Source organism: Malaclemys terrapin, chromosome 4 (assembly GCF_027887155.1).
Source record: "Malaclemys terrapin pileata isolate rMalTer1 chromosome 4, rMalTer1.hap1, whole genome shotgun sequence".
Lineage (NCBI taxonomy): Eukaryota > Metazoa > Chordata > Testudines > Emydidae > Malaclemys > Malaclemys terrapin.
In genome coordinates this window covers 32,353,228-32,365,367 of record NC_071508.1, presented here as the reverse complement: position 1 = coordinate 32,365,367, position 12,140 = coordinate 32,353,228, and the positions used below count along the sequence as shown (strand labels likewise).

Here is a 12,140-nt window from a genome sequence, read left to right as displayed (position 1 = left end):
GGGGCCAGCAGAGGGGCAGGCAGTTCCAGAGGGAGGGGTCTTCTTAGAAAGGCCCATAAGGGAGTTGCGAGGGAACTTCCTGCTGGCGAAGAAGGGGGGTCACCAGCTGTCAAGAAGCAGGGATTCACTTGGAGCTGCTTGGGTCCCCCTGGGGGCTGGAACAGCGACGGCGATGGGGGGTGAGGGCCTCCCTCCCCGAGGCCTTGTTAGCGGGAGGACAACATCATCACAAACTCTGAGAGAGACACAACGTGGGATCTGGAGTGAGCGAATACCAGCGCCTCCCTCTGCACATCCGGCACAACACAGCCTGACTGCACTGTCCTGTGCTGTCCCCCACTGCAGCCCACTCCTCCACCCCCTGGACTGTACCCCTAGCCATGGCTCCCCCTACCAGGCTTCAGGAGGCTGCAGCCCATCCCAAACTGTGCAAGTGGAGCTTCTGCATCAGGGGGCATGGGGCTGAGGGGGTCTGTGGAGAGCAGGGCAAGGGCTTGGAGCAGCCAAAGGGCAGGAATCATGCCCCCGGGAGGCAGGATGCTGGGGGGAGATTGTCCCCTTCACTCCCCAGCCATCACTGCCCCTCCTTTCATGTGCCCCTCCCCAGTCCTAGCTCTGGCTCCCTCCCCTGCTCCATCCAATCCCACAGCAGGCAGCTCTGCCCCAGGCACCACCCACCCCAACCCTGTGAAAAAACAGCCCCCCTGGGGCTGCAGAAAGTGGGGCTGAGCCTCACCCTGTTCTGAAGGGGGTGGGGGGTGGCTCTTTAGCCCAGAAACCTAGACCCTATAGCTCTGGGTTAAAGGCCCAGCACACAACTAATCACAAGGGGGAGAGCACAGACAGGACTGGGGAAGGGGGTTGTCACAGGAAGACACTGGTAGGGAGAGAAGCGGGAGGTCTCTATAGGGATGCATCCTTGCTGGAGGAGCGGAGGAGATATCCCCATGGCTCAGTGTGGAAGGAGGTGGGGGATCTCTGGCACCAGTGGGTGGGAGGCAGGTTCCCAAAGGCCAGTGCAGTTAGTGGGGGGAGAGGAGTCCCTGGGTCAATGGGTGGGGGCTGCAGAGCGTCTCTCACCATCAAAGTCCACATGGCCATCCCCATTGAGGTCAACATCGCGCAGGATCTCCTCCACCTCCGGCAGCGGGACCTGCTCCCCCAGCAGGGCCAGGAGGGCGTCCTTCAGCTCTGTGCTGCTGATCTCCCCATCCCCGTTCCTGTCCAACTGGGTGGGGGGTGGGGGGGAAGAGAATGGAGTGAATGTGGGATGGCCAGGCTGGATGGGTGCCAGCCACATCCCCGCCCTGCTCCCCCTCCCCCCTGAGCCCATGTTCCCCCTTCTTCCTATGCCCCCATACCTCACGGAAGGCAATCTTGAGCTCACGCACCCCCACCATGTGGGCCGTCTCCTCACGCAGCTTCGGACCCATCATCTCCACAAAGTCCTCAAAGTCCACGCGCCCACCCACTGTGGAAGAGACACGGAGATCAGTGCCCAGCCCCTGCAATGGGGAGGGGTCCCACGGAGGGAAGTCGTGTGAGGGGAGGGGTGTCTCTCTGGGGCCAGGGTGGGGTGCCATGGGGGGGGGAGCAGTGTGAAGGGCGGGGGTCTCTCTGGGGCCAGGGTGGGGTGCCATGGGGAGGAGCAGTGTGAGGGGAGTGGGGTCTCTCTGGAGCAGGGGCAGAGGCAGGTCCCACGGGGGGAGCAGTGAGGAGGGGTCTCATGGATGGGTGGGATGCTATGCGGGGAGGAACCCCTGGGGGTACAGCCATTCCCCCCACTCACTCCTCATCTTGATGTGCTGGGAGATCTCAATGAGCTCCATCTCGGTGGGCATGTAGCCCATGGTGCGCATGCAGGCGCCCAGATCCTTGTAGCTCACGAAGCCATCCTGGTCCGTGTCAAACTCCTTGAAGGCATCCAGCAGCTCTGCCGAGGGGAAGAGTCAGAGCCGCCCTCAGCACTGGGGTGCCTACCCCGGGCATCCCCAGGGGGGCTCCAGGGAACCCAGCCGCAGTAGGGTGAGGGCTGGGTCAGAACCAACCCAAATTGGCCATAAGTGTGTGAGGGGTGACCCCTTCTTTGGCCACTGCACTGATGCCACCCAGCACCCATGACCCTGCCACCAGGACCCCCAGGGATGCACGGTGAGGGGTTCCACCACTAGCAGTGCTTCCAGCCGGCGCGCCCCCTAGTGGTCGTTCTAATCATAAAGTGGACAATGCCAGGTGGGCTATGCTACCCAGAATCTTCTGCTGCAGGCTGAGTGAGCCTGAGTTTGCAGAGATACGTTCTAACCCAGGACAGGGTCACAACTTGGAGAATCTAAAAATAAATCCAGACCCACCCACCCCCCCAGGCGGCAGGCACTGTGCCCTTCCTTGTGTCCCTGGTCCTCAACCCACAGGGGGCTGGGCATGGTTGAGAGACGGACACAATCCATTGCCCCACCTCTGAGAGGGCAAACAGACATGGCCAGGCCCCAGTGCCCCCCTGCCAGGGGCAACCCCCCACTCGTGCTCGAGAGCCCCGCAGCCACCAGGGCTCCTGCCAACTCACCATCCAGTTCTATTGGGGACAGATCCCGCTCCTGGGGGCAGAAACAAGAGCAGTCAGTTAGACCCCAGGAACATGGGGTGGACCCCCTTAGATAGGCCGCCCCAGTATGGAGCTTGTGCCAGGGAAACCCTCCCCACAAAACCCACCTCTAGGAGCCATGACAGCAGGGCAAGCGGGGTCAGGAGCCAGGGCGGGCGACAGCAGGAAAGCACTAAATAGGTAAAACTGCCCCCATCCCAGGGCAAGCAGGGATTGAACAAGGCAAGTGGGGGAGGAGGGCAGAGGGTAGAGCAGCCCCCCAAAGCAAGCAGGGGTGGAGGAGAGGGGCTCCATGCCCAGGGTGTTTCTGTGACTCCCAGGGATGCTGGAAGCTCAGTGCAAATGCCCCCACCCACTGCCCTTTGTAACTCAATCCCCATCAGCTTCCCCACTAGGATGCCAGCCTTGAACAGCCGGGTCAGCGTGGGCAGAGCCGCATGCTCCAGCCCCACAGCACAGGGAGCGCCCCATGCCAGCCTGCCTCAGCCAACTGGCCCCCCACTGTCCAGCGCCTGAACCTGCCTGTGCCCCCGCCCCAGGGCCAGATCAGAGCCGGTGCCCCCTAGAGGGGAAAGGCCCTGTGTTCCATTTGCTGCCCCCTGAGCCAGGCAGTCCCCCCACCCCAGGGCCGGATCGGAGCCTGCGCCCCCTAGAGGATTTTGGGCTGGGCAGTGATATTTTATTGGAGAAATGTGGGGAGGGGTCTCATTTCTCTGAGCACACACCTCATTATGTGGAGGAGTGATGTGAAGGGTACAGCGGGGGAGGGAGGGCACAGGAGGTGCTGTTAGGGTGTCAACTTCATTTAGAAGTCACAGAAGTGGGTGAGAAATCCCAGCCAAAATTAACCTGCTGAAACTGGGATTAAGGAGATTGTGAGCAAAGCTGTGATCTCCAGCCCCAGCCTGGCTCAACAGCCAGCTCCCAGTGTCCCCCACCCACACTCCAGTCCTCCAACGGTTCCCGTTCAACCCCTACCCCACTCCCCCCAGAAGGGCCCTGCTCCTCCCTCCATCCCCTGAGGGCCTCTACTCCCACTCCCCTGGAGGGGCTGACCTGCTCCCCCATCTCTGACTGGCCCCGGCACTGGCCGCCCCATGCCCAGGGATAATGGGATTGGCAGGCTCCCAGCAGGGAGCTGAGAAGGGGCTATTTATACCAGCTAATCGGGGTGACAGGGTGCAGGCAGCAGGGCCATTGTTAAGCCCCAGGGGCGCCATGCCATGCTGCAGCCCACTGAGCCGCCTGGGGGGGCAGAGAAGGACCCGGAGGACTGGGCTCCATCCCTCCAGGCTCTTGGCCCCAGGAAATGATGGGCACCGATGGGGCTTCCCCATTTCACATCTGGGAATGGGGACTGCTGAACCACTGGGGACTGCAGTGCCCCATTCTCCCCCGCCCTTTGGGCCCCTTCGAGCCTGCCCAGCACCTCCTCTCTCTGGAGGAGCCTGGGGGCAGGGTGCCTGCCCCCCAGCACCGTTCTGGGCATCAGAGAGCTGTACCTGCTGCACAGACACCCTGCCCAGCTGCCCCTATCCCACCCTAGCATGCCCCCACCATGATCGTGCCCGCCCAGCCATGGCCTGCCCACCCCACCCACACAATCCAGCTAGTCATGCCCCAACCCACCCCAAAGTACCCCCCAACCAACACCATCCAACCAGCCATGCCCCCACTGCCTCCCTGCTGCAGCTGCCCCTCCTCTCCCAGCCCACCCCCACACAGCACCCCCCCACCTCACGCCCACCCCTTCTCTCACCACTGCCTTGTCCTCTCCATTCCCGCACTCCCCTAGCACCTTTTTGCCTATCCTTCCCCCTCTTCGTACCCATGATCCATCCTCCTCCCCTAGTGCCCAGCCCCCCCGGCAATCCATCCGCTCCTCCTGCCCCCACACACCCATACCCCACCGCCGCACCTGTATCTCTGCTCCCATCCCCTGTGCCTCCATGCCCTGCCCCATCCCACCCCCATGTCCTCATCCCACTCTGCCCCCCATGCCCTGCCCTCTGCAAACCCCCATGCTGTGCCCCATCACTGCTCCCATTCCCATGTACCCATCCCTGCCCCCCACCCAGTGCCCCATCCCCACCCCACACCCAGCACTCCCATGCCCCACCCTGGAGCCCCATGCTCTGCCTCCCACTCCCAGAACCCCTATGCCCTGCCCCACACCCAGTGTCCTCATGCCCTGCCTCCCTGGTGCCCCCATCCTGCTCTGCCCCCGCTCCCCACCCCAGGCCAGCGCACCCTGCCGAAGACAGTGTTGAGGAAGGGCGAGTAGGCCTTGTTGGCGTCGGCATGGCCGTTGGCGTGATGCTTCTTGGCGTGCTTGCGCCCGTGGCTGGAGTGGGAGCTGCGGCGTGACTCGGAGCCAGGGCTCTTGCTGGCTTTGGGCTCTTCCTCCTCCTTAAGGGGCGCCTGCTCCCCCTTATTCGGGTCCTGACCCCCTTTGCATGTCTCCGACTCGACCTCGTCAGGCCGCTTGTGGGGCATGGGGCTGGGCACCGGGGCGCGGCAGCCGGCTCTGGGACAGGCGGCTCCAGGACAGGCACAGAGCGAGGGGACGGGAGGGCAGGGCCTTAAGAAGGAGTCAGAGAAATCCTCTTATTTCCCCACCTCCACCTCCAGGAGCACCAGGGCTGGGGGGCAAAGCCAATTAGCTGGGATTACAGGCAGGAAACTGGCAGCTCAGCTGCTCCAGCATCAGCCCCACCAGTATGGATCGCTGCCTCCCACCGATGCCCCCTGGCATCTCCCAGCTCCCTGTCCCTCCCCACTGCCCCCCACGGCTCCCCCTCCTCTCCTCTCCTCATCCCCTCCCCACTACCTCCCATGGCTCCCCTTCCCCTCACTACTGCCCCCCAGCTCCTCTCCCCTCCTTATCCCCTCCCCACAACTCTTCAGCTCTCCCTCCCCACAACTGTCCCTCCCCACAGCTCCCCCTCCTCTCCCTACTGCCTTCTTGTCACAGGCTCACAGATCAAGCCCACCCCCCCGTGCGGTCCATGGGGGGAACCCCCTTCAGTGAGACAGCCCTTCTCTGAGAGCAGCGGAAACTACCTCAAAATGGGAGCACCATGAGCACCCAAACTGTGGCCCCGCCCCCTCATGCCAGGCATTGCCCCTTCGCCCGGAGCCCTGTCCTTGCGCCGCCCCACCTCCTGGAGCCGCACTTCTCAGAGCCTTAGCACACCTGTTTCTCGCCGTGGGCCCCCTCAAGGAGGCCACTCGCTCTGGACCCCCAGGGCCTCCACTCCTCAAAGGGAATAATGCAACCCCATTCTCTAGACTGGAGCGACACTCAGCCAGCGTAAAACAGGAGGGTTTATTGAGCATCTGAACACAGCATAGGAAACTCTCAGGGCCCTCAGACCTGGCCTCCCTCAGCACAGTACATCCAAGTCTCCACTGCATCCAGGTGGGTCCTGCCTGCTCTCTCTCTCCAGTCCTGAGCCCCCCTGCTTCCAAGCTGGGCATCTGATATCACCTCCCCCAAGCCCCACCTCTGTCCATTGTCTTCTTTCCAGGTAAACAGGGTTGCCTGGGCCTCCTCTCCTCTCCTCTGTCCTCTGGCCCCCTCCGGCTGGAACCAGCTGGTTAGGTCTCTCTGGGTCCGGGGTGGGGTGCCATGGGGGGGAACAGTGTGTGTGGGGGGGTCTCTCTGCACCAGGGACAGGTCCCACGGGGGAGCAGTGTCTTCTCTTTGCAGCCCATTGTCCTCCCACTGGCCAGAACCGGCTGCGACTCCTGAGCTGGGCCTCCAGGTCACCAGTCGCTGGGCTATCCATTCTGCAGGCCATTGGCTTGGGTCCCAAGTTCCCTCGCTGGTCTTCTGTAACAACAACTCCCTCTCCCATCACCTCGTTAAACCAGTAACACCCAGGGAAAGGGAGTCCCACCCCCTCTGCTGCAAACCATTGGAAAAACAAGGAAAACACATGACAATCCCCCACTTCATCACACCTCCTACCCCCAGCTCTCCCTCCCCTCCACTCCTCAAAACTCCCCTTCCCCCCTCCCCTCCCTTCCCCTCCTCGCCCCTGGCCCGCCCTTCCCCTTGCTTCCCTTCCCTTACCATTGCACCACCCACAGCTCCCTGTCCCCTTCCCACTCTGCTGTCTACCCAGCTCTCTGTCGCCTGCCCACTGCCCTCCTCTCCACACAGCTCGCCTTCCCCCTACACTCCCCCTGTTGTGCCCATCCCTACCACTCCTGCTGCCCCCTCTCCTCACTCACTCTTCCCAGCTTTCACAGCCTGGCCTAGAAACTCATTTCCACACCCCTGGGCCACTACCCAGTCCTGCCTGGAGAAACTGGGGGTCCCCTGCTGGGGAGGGCGGGCTGGGCAGTGCAGGCTCCTCCCCCTCCCTAGTGTCCCAGCACCCCCTGCTGGGGAGGGCCCCCTGTGTTAGAGCCACTGCCTCTGGATACCCAATGGCAAATCCACTATAACCAAGATATTCTTTCCCCTTTGGGTAGGCATAGGACCCACAGTGTCCAATGCTTAAATGTGTCTTGTGTCAGCAGCAAAGGGTGCAGAGGAACTCACTGGGGTCCTTCAGGTCTCTTACTACTGGCATTTGTCCCAAGATCTGCAATAGTCTCTCACATCACTCTCCATCCCTCACAAGTAAAAATCCATCCTTCTTTAACCCCTCATGAGGCCTCTGTGCTCCCACGTGCCCAGCCAAAGGGCAGTTGCAGGCCTGCAACTATTCACCACCACCCCCAACAGGCACTGGGGAGGCACAAGTCTGCTTGTAAGGTTTCCCAGGGCTTTTGTTGTTCCCCAGGAGCTTCCCCGTACAACCTTCCTGACTCTTCAGAAACCCTTTCTCTGCTTCCTCTCCCTGGGGTTCCCGAGGGGTGGCCCTGGATGCTTTCTAGAGTTGGGGCCACTCTCTGCTCCAGGCTGGCAGCTGCTAGCTGGGACAGTGTCTTCAGTTACAGGGGTTAACTCCCCCACCCAGCCCAGCCCTGAGGCTATTCTGCTTTCCTCTGCTACATGGCACTTGGTATCAACCTCTCCCACACCTGAAAGCACACCGCTTTCTCCTGCTGAGCTCGAGCTGGCTGCACCCTCCCCGCTGCTCCCAGTGGTTTCTTGGTCTTTACCATTTCCTTCTGGGAGCAGAACATTGCGTTTTTGCAGCAGGTTACGGCATTAACAGCTTTCATCAGCGTTCAGCCATTCTTTCCCACCGGCCCTTCTGCTTTTAAGGTACCCACCAAACCTTCTCACTCCAAACAAGAGCAGGGGAAACTATCTCAAAGTGGGGGGACTATGAGCACCCAAACTGTGGCCCCACCCCCCCTCATGCCACGCATTGCCCCTTCTCCCCAAACCCCATCCTTGCGCTGCCCCATCTTCCCAAGCCCCCAGCCTTCACTTGCTCCTCTGTGCCCCCTTTCCTCCCCCCCATCACTCCCCCTTATGGCTGGTAACAAGTGATGGGTCCATGGCCCCCTGATCCCCCTGACTCCAAATGCACTTTAGCAAAGGCACAGGAGTTTTCTATTGTCCCAGTGCCAGGAGATCTACCCTTCCTCCCTGCAGCTTGTCACAGTCCCTCACCATCCTTTCTCTGACCAGAGAAATCTGGGCCCCACTGTCTCCACCCTCGGCATTCTTTACCATTCACCTTTCATAAACTCCAGTGGTGGAGACCTCACAAAATTCATCAGGCATCCCTCAAGCACCTCTGTGTTAATGACAGCTGTATTAACCTGGGCCGGACAAGACATAGGTGTGACACACAGACCCGGTTATGGTTCAAACTCTGTGTCAGCGACTCTTGGCACACCTGACACACTCGCTACACCTAACACACAGTTGTCACGCTCTAGAGCCAAAAGGTGGCATGTATGATATCATTGGAAAAACAAACAGCTCACTGGTCATTAATATCCTTGGGTGATGTATGTCTGGATCTGTAGAAAGAGTCATAAATATAGGCCAGAATTATGTTCTTAAAATATGTTTGGCAAGCAATGCATAAGCCCAGTCTGCCCTGGACAAAGAAATGGGTGTTTGTGTGTCTGACCAGCCTCACCCTCAGGCAGAGTCAACGAAGGCACCTTTACATAAAAGGTAAACAAAGCCGTCAACCTAGCGAGTGGGGGAGATAGCATCTTAGCTGTAAAGACAGGGGGTCCGCACCTCAAATGAATCAACTGATTGTCCACAATATTACCAAAGCGTATCAACAAAGGTCTTTTATGAAAGCTAATGACAAACTGATGATTGATATCATTGTGAGATGTCAGTATTAACACTCTATGGGGAATTATGGATGCTCACTGATATCATGCTTTAAAATCTGTGACCAGATAAAGGGAGAAATGTTTTTTTTTTCCCCAGACAGGAGGGAAGGCAGCGGGCTACCCGTCACCAAGAAAATTAAGCAATATATGACCAAAAGCAATAAAAGCCCAATTTACACATGAGCCAGCAGGAGGATGGGAAAACCACAGGACGGGAAGAACAGCATGAGGTCATCCTGAGCCTGGGGAGAAAACAATGAGTTTAGCAAGATCTAAGGAGACAGAAGAAGCCAACATTGCATCCATCACTGGACAGACACAAGGGGCCAGAGCTCCTGCAAGCTGAGAATGATGGGCCCTTCAACCAAGGGGGTTGACTTCTCCTGGGAATTGAACATAGGTGAGAAACCTGCTTAGGCAAAGACCTAGGAAGACAAGGGACACCAGCCCCCTGTACTTCAGTGGAAGGTCCTGAGAGAGAGAGAGAGAGAGAGAGAGAGATGGCTGGAAAGAAATACACCCTGAACCAAGGCTGTAGCTCGTTAAGTCTTAGCCACTGGAAAGTGTATTTTACTTTTATTTGCTTGTATCCACTTTGTCTTTATCCTTTGTACCTGAATTCATAGAGACCCTCTGTCTCTTTGTTAATTAACTTGCTTTACTTGTAATCTGAATAAACCATGAGCTGTGCTTGAATTGAAGTGATTGCTAACGCCAGTTAAGCACAAAGCTGAGCTTTTCTCTCATTAAAGGAGCAGTGGACCTTCTTACTCCCTGGAGTGTTCCAGGAGAGGGCTGGACATTTCAGGGCAGATGGTTTGGGGGAAATTTGGGACTGGGAGGTGTTGGGGTCACCCTGCAAGTAGTAACCAAGGCTGGTGGAGCCCAGGGTGGGGTTGTTGTGCAGTGCCGTAACAAGGACGAGGCGAGTGAGGCACTTGCCTCGGGCACACAAAGCCGGGGGGGTCACAGAAAGTGGTGGAGAGAAGGGGAAAAAAAGCTGCTGGCACAGAGATATTTATAACCCAGGTGATCTCCCCCCCCGGCCCCACCTGCCCCCCTGTGCCTCCCCCGAGTGTCCCCCAGCCCCGACTTACTCCCCCGTTCCCGGCCCCGGAGCAGAGCAGCTCCATGCTGCCTGCAGCAGCAGTTGCTGCAGGGTTCTAGTGCCCCCAACACCACTGCCAGGGCAGACTGACTCTGAGGCTGCCCTTCCCCCTCAGACCCTTTCATTTTCCAATGGGACCTTCCAGCAGCACAGGGGGGCCCCCCCACCTGCAGTCACCGCTCCTGCCCCATGCTGGGCAAGGAGGCAGCCCCATCCCCCACCCCCAGTGAGGCTACAGTAAGGGGCAACAGCAGGGAAGGAGGCGCACGCAGCGCCCCCCAGCACCCACCACGGGGGAGTCGAGGGAGATTCCTGGACCTGAGAGGGTCCCTAGGAGCACATGCAGTGACAGTGGTGGGGTGAGTGTGCTGCTGGGGGGACAGGAAAGGGGGGCTCCTCCCCCAGAGCTTGCTGCTGCCGGCAGGGAAAGGGCTGGGGGGAGTCCTCCTCTCTGGCCCCTGTCCAGGAGCAGCCTGCCTGCACCCCAAACTCATCCCCAGCCTGCCCCACCCCAGAGCCCACACCCCCAGTCAGCTTTCACCCCCCTGCACCCCAACCCTCCGCCCAAGCTCTGAGCCCCTCCAGCACCCCAGCACCCAGTCCCAGCCACCAAATTTCTACAAACCTGCCACCCCTGATCCTGCCCTGCAGACCTGAACTCCCAGCATTCTCAGGACACATGCTGATCCTTAGTGGTCACTGCTGATATCCAGCACCTCCCTCCTCTCTTAACCTGTGAGTCCCTCTCTGGATTGGAACTGGACTGGAACCAAAGACCATCTTGGAAGCAACATTACCAGCCCAAGCAGTCAAAAATCATGAGTTAGACCGCCCCAAAATCACAGGCTCTACCGCCACCCCTTCATTCATTCTTCGGCGGCAATTCGGCAGCAGGCCCTTCCCTCCAAGAGGGACTGAGGGACCCGCTGCCGAATTGCCGCCAAAAAGCCGGCCCTGGGGGAGGGCGCAATTTTATATTCTTGCCTCGGGCACAAAAATACCTAGTTACGGCTCTGCTGTTGTGTTGTAGGCAGGCTGCCGGGGCCAGAGCGCTGAACAGGGCGGCACAGCACAGACACTCAGGGAACTGCATGCTTGCAGCAGAACATTTAAGACACCCAGTGTTACAGGGCAGACAGTGACAACCTCTCGCTGGTCTGGGTTGAACCCCCTAAATATGACAATGGGCTTAGTTTCTTTTCACTTAGTGCAAGCCTGTCTCATGCGCTCAGTCACTCCCATAGGTAACGCTTTCCCTCATACAGTGGGTCTGCGAGTGAGATTCCCAAGGTGAGTGCCTGGGCTCCCAACCATGCTTCTTTTTCCCAGAGGTAAACCAGGATCCCCCCTTTACGCTGGACTTCCGCCCCTCCCTTTGCAGTTTGCACTCGCCAGATGCTCTAGCTTGCACATAATCATCAGTGAGATCAGCTGCTTTTTGGATAGAATCCAGAGACTTTTCCCAAATGGCTTGCCTGATCTCTTCAGAACAACATGCTCAGGAACTGTTCCTGGGTGAAGAGATCAAAGAACTGGTCCTAATTCTCTGCCCCTGTCCCCTTGGCCCATTTTCTCATCAAAACACACTATTTATACACAGTATCAGAGGGGTAGCTGTGTTAGTCTAGATCTGTAAAAAGCAACAAAGAGTCCTGTGGCACCTTATAGAACATAAGAATGGCCGTACCAGGTCAGACCAAAGGTCCATCTAGCCCAGTATCCTGTCTACCAACAGTGGCCAATGCCAGGTGCCCCAGAGGGAGTGAACCTAACAGGCAATGATCAAGTGATCTCTCTCCTCCCCTCCATCTCCACCCTCTGACAAACAGAGGCTAGGGACACCATTCCTTACCCATCCTGGCTAATAGCCATTAATGGACTTAACCTCCATGAATTTATCCAGTTCTCTTTTAAACGCTGTTATAGTCCTAGCCTTCACAACCTCCTCAGGCAAAGAGTTCAACAAGTTGACTGTGCGCTGTGTGAAGAAGAACTTCCTTTTATTTGTTTTAAACCTGCTGCCTATTAATTTCATTTGGTGGCCCCTAGTTCTTGTATTATGGGAATAAGTAAATAACTTTTCCTTATCTATTTTCTCCACATCACTCATGATTTTATATACTAACAGATATATTGGAGCATAAGCTTTTGTGGGTGAATACC

General features: G+C 58.3%; 1 protein-coding gene across 1 annotated transcript; it reads right to left on the bottom strand.

Annotated features, from left to right (window-relative positions):
- Positions 1–206: 206 nt before the first annotated feature.
- On the bottom strand, positions 207–5,098 carry LOC128837123 (calcium-binding protein 2-like). Its single transcript, XM_054028013.1, has 6 exons — positions 4,853–5,098; positions 2,564–2,594; positions 1,790–1,933; positions 1,362–1,471; positions 1,081–1,228; positions 207–235 (listed from the first exon to the last, which is right to left on the bottom strand). Exons 1-6 carry the CDS (start codon positions 5,096–5,098, stop codon positions 207–209), a joined length of 708 nt encoding a protein of 235 aa, XP_053883988.1.
- Positions 5,099–12,140: the final 7,042 nt, after the last annotated feature.

What these genes read in the sequence shown, in the direction of transcription:
- LOC128837123 (XM_054028013.1), bottom strand. Translation starts at nt 5,098, where the DNA reads ATGCCCCACAAGCGGCCTGACGAGGTCGAGTCGGAGACATGCAAAGGG. An exon ending in TCAACACTGTCTTCGGCAGG is followed by an intron (nt 2,595 to 4,852) that starts GTGCGCTGGCCT and finishes TTCTGCCCCCAG; the next exon opens with GAGCGGGATCTGTCCCCAAT. An exon ending in CCAGCACATCAAGATGAGGA is followed by an intron (nt 1,472 to 1,789) that starts GTGAGTGGGGGG and finishes TCTCTTCCACAG; the next exon opens with TGGGTGGGCGCGTGGACTTT.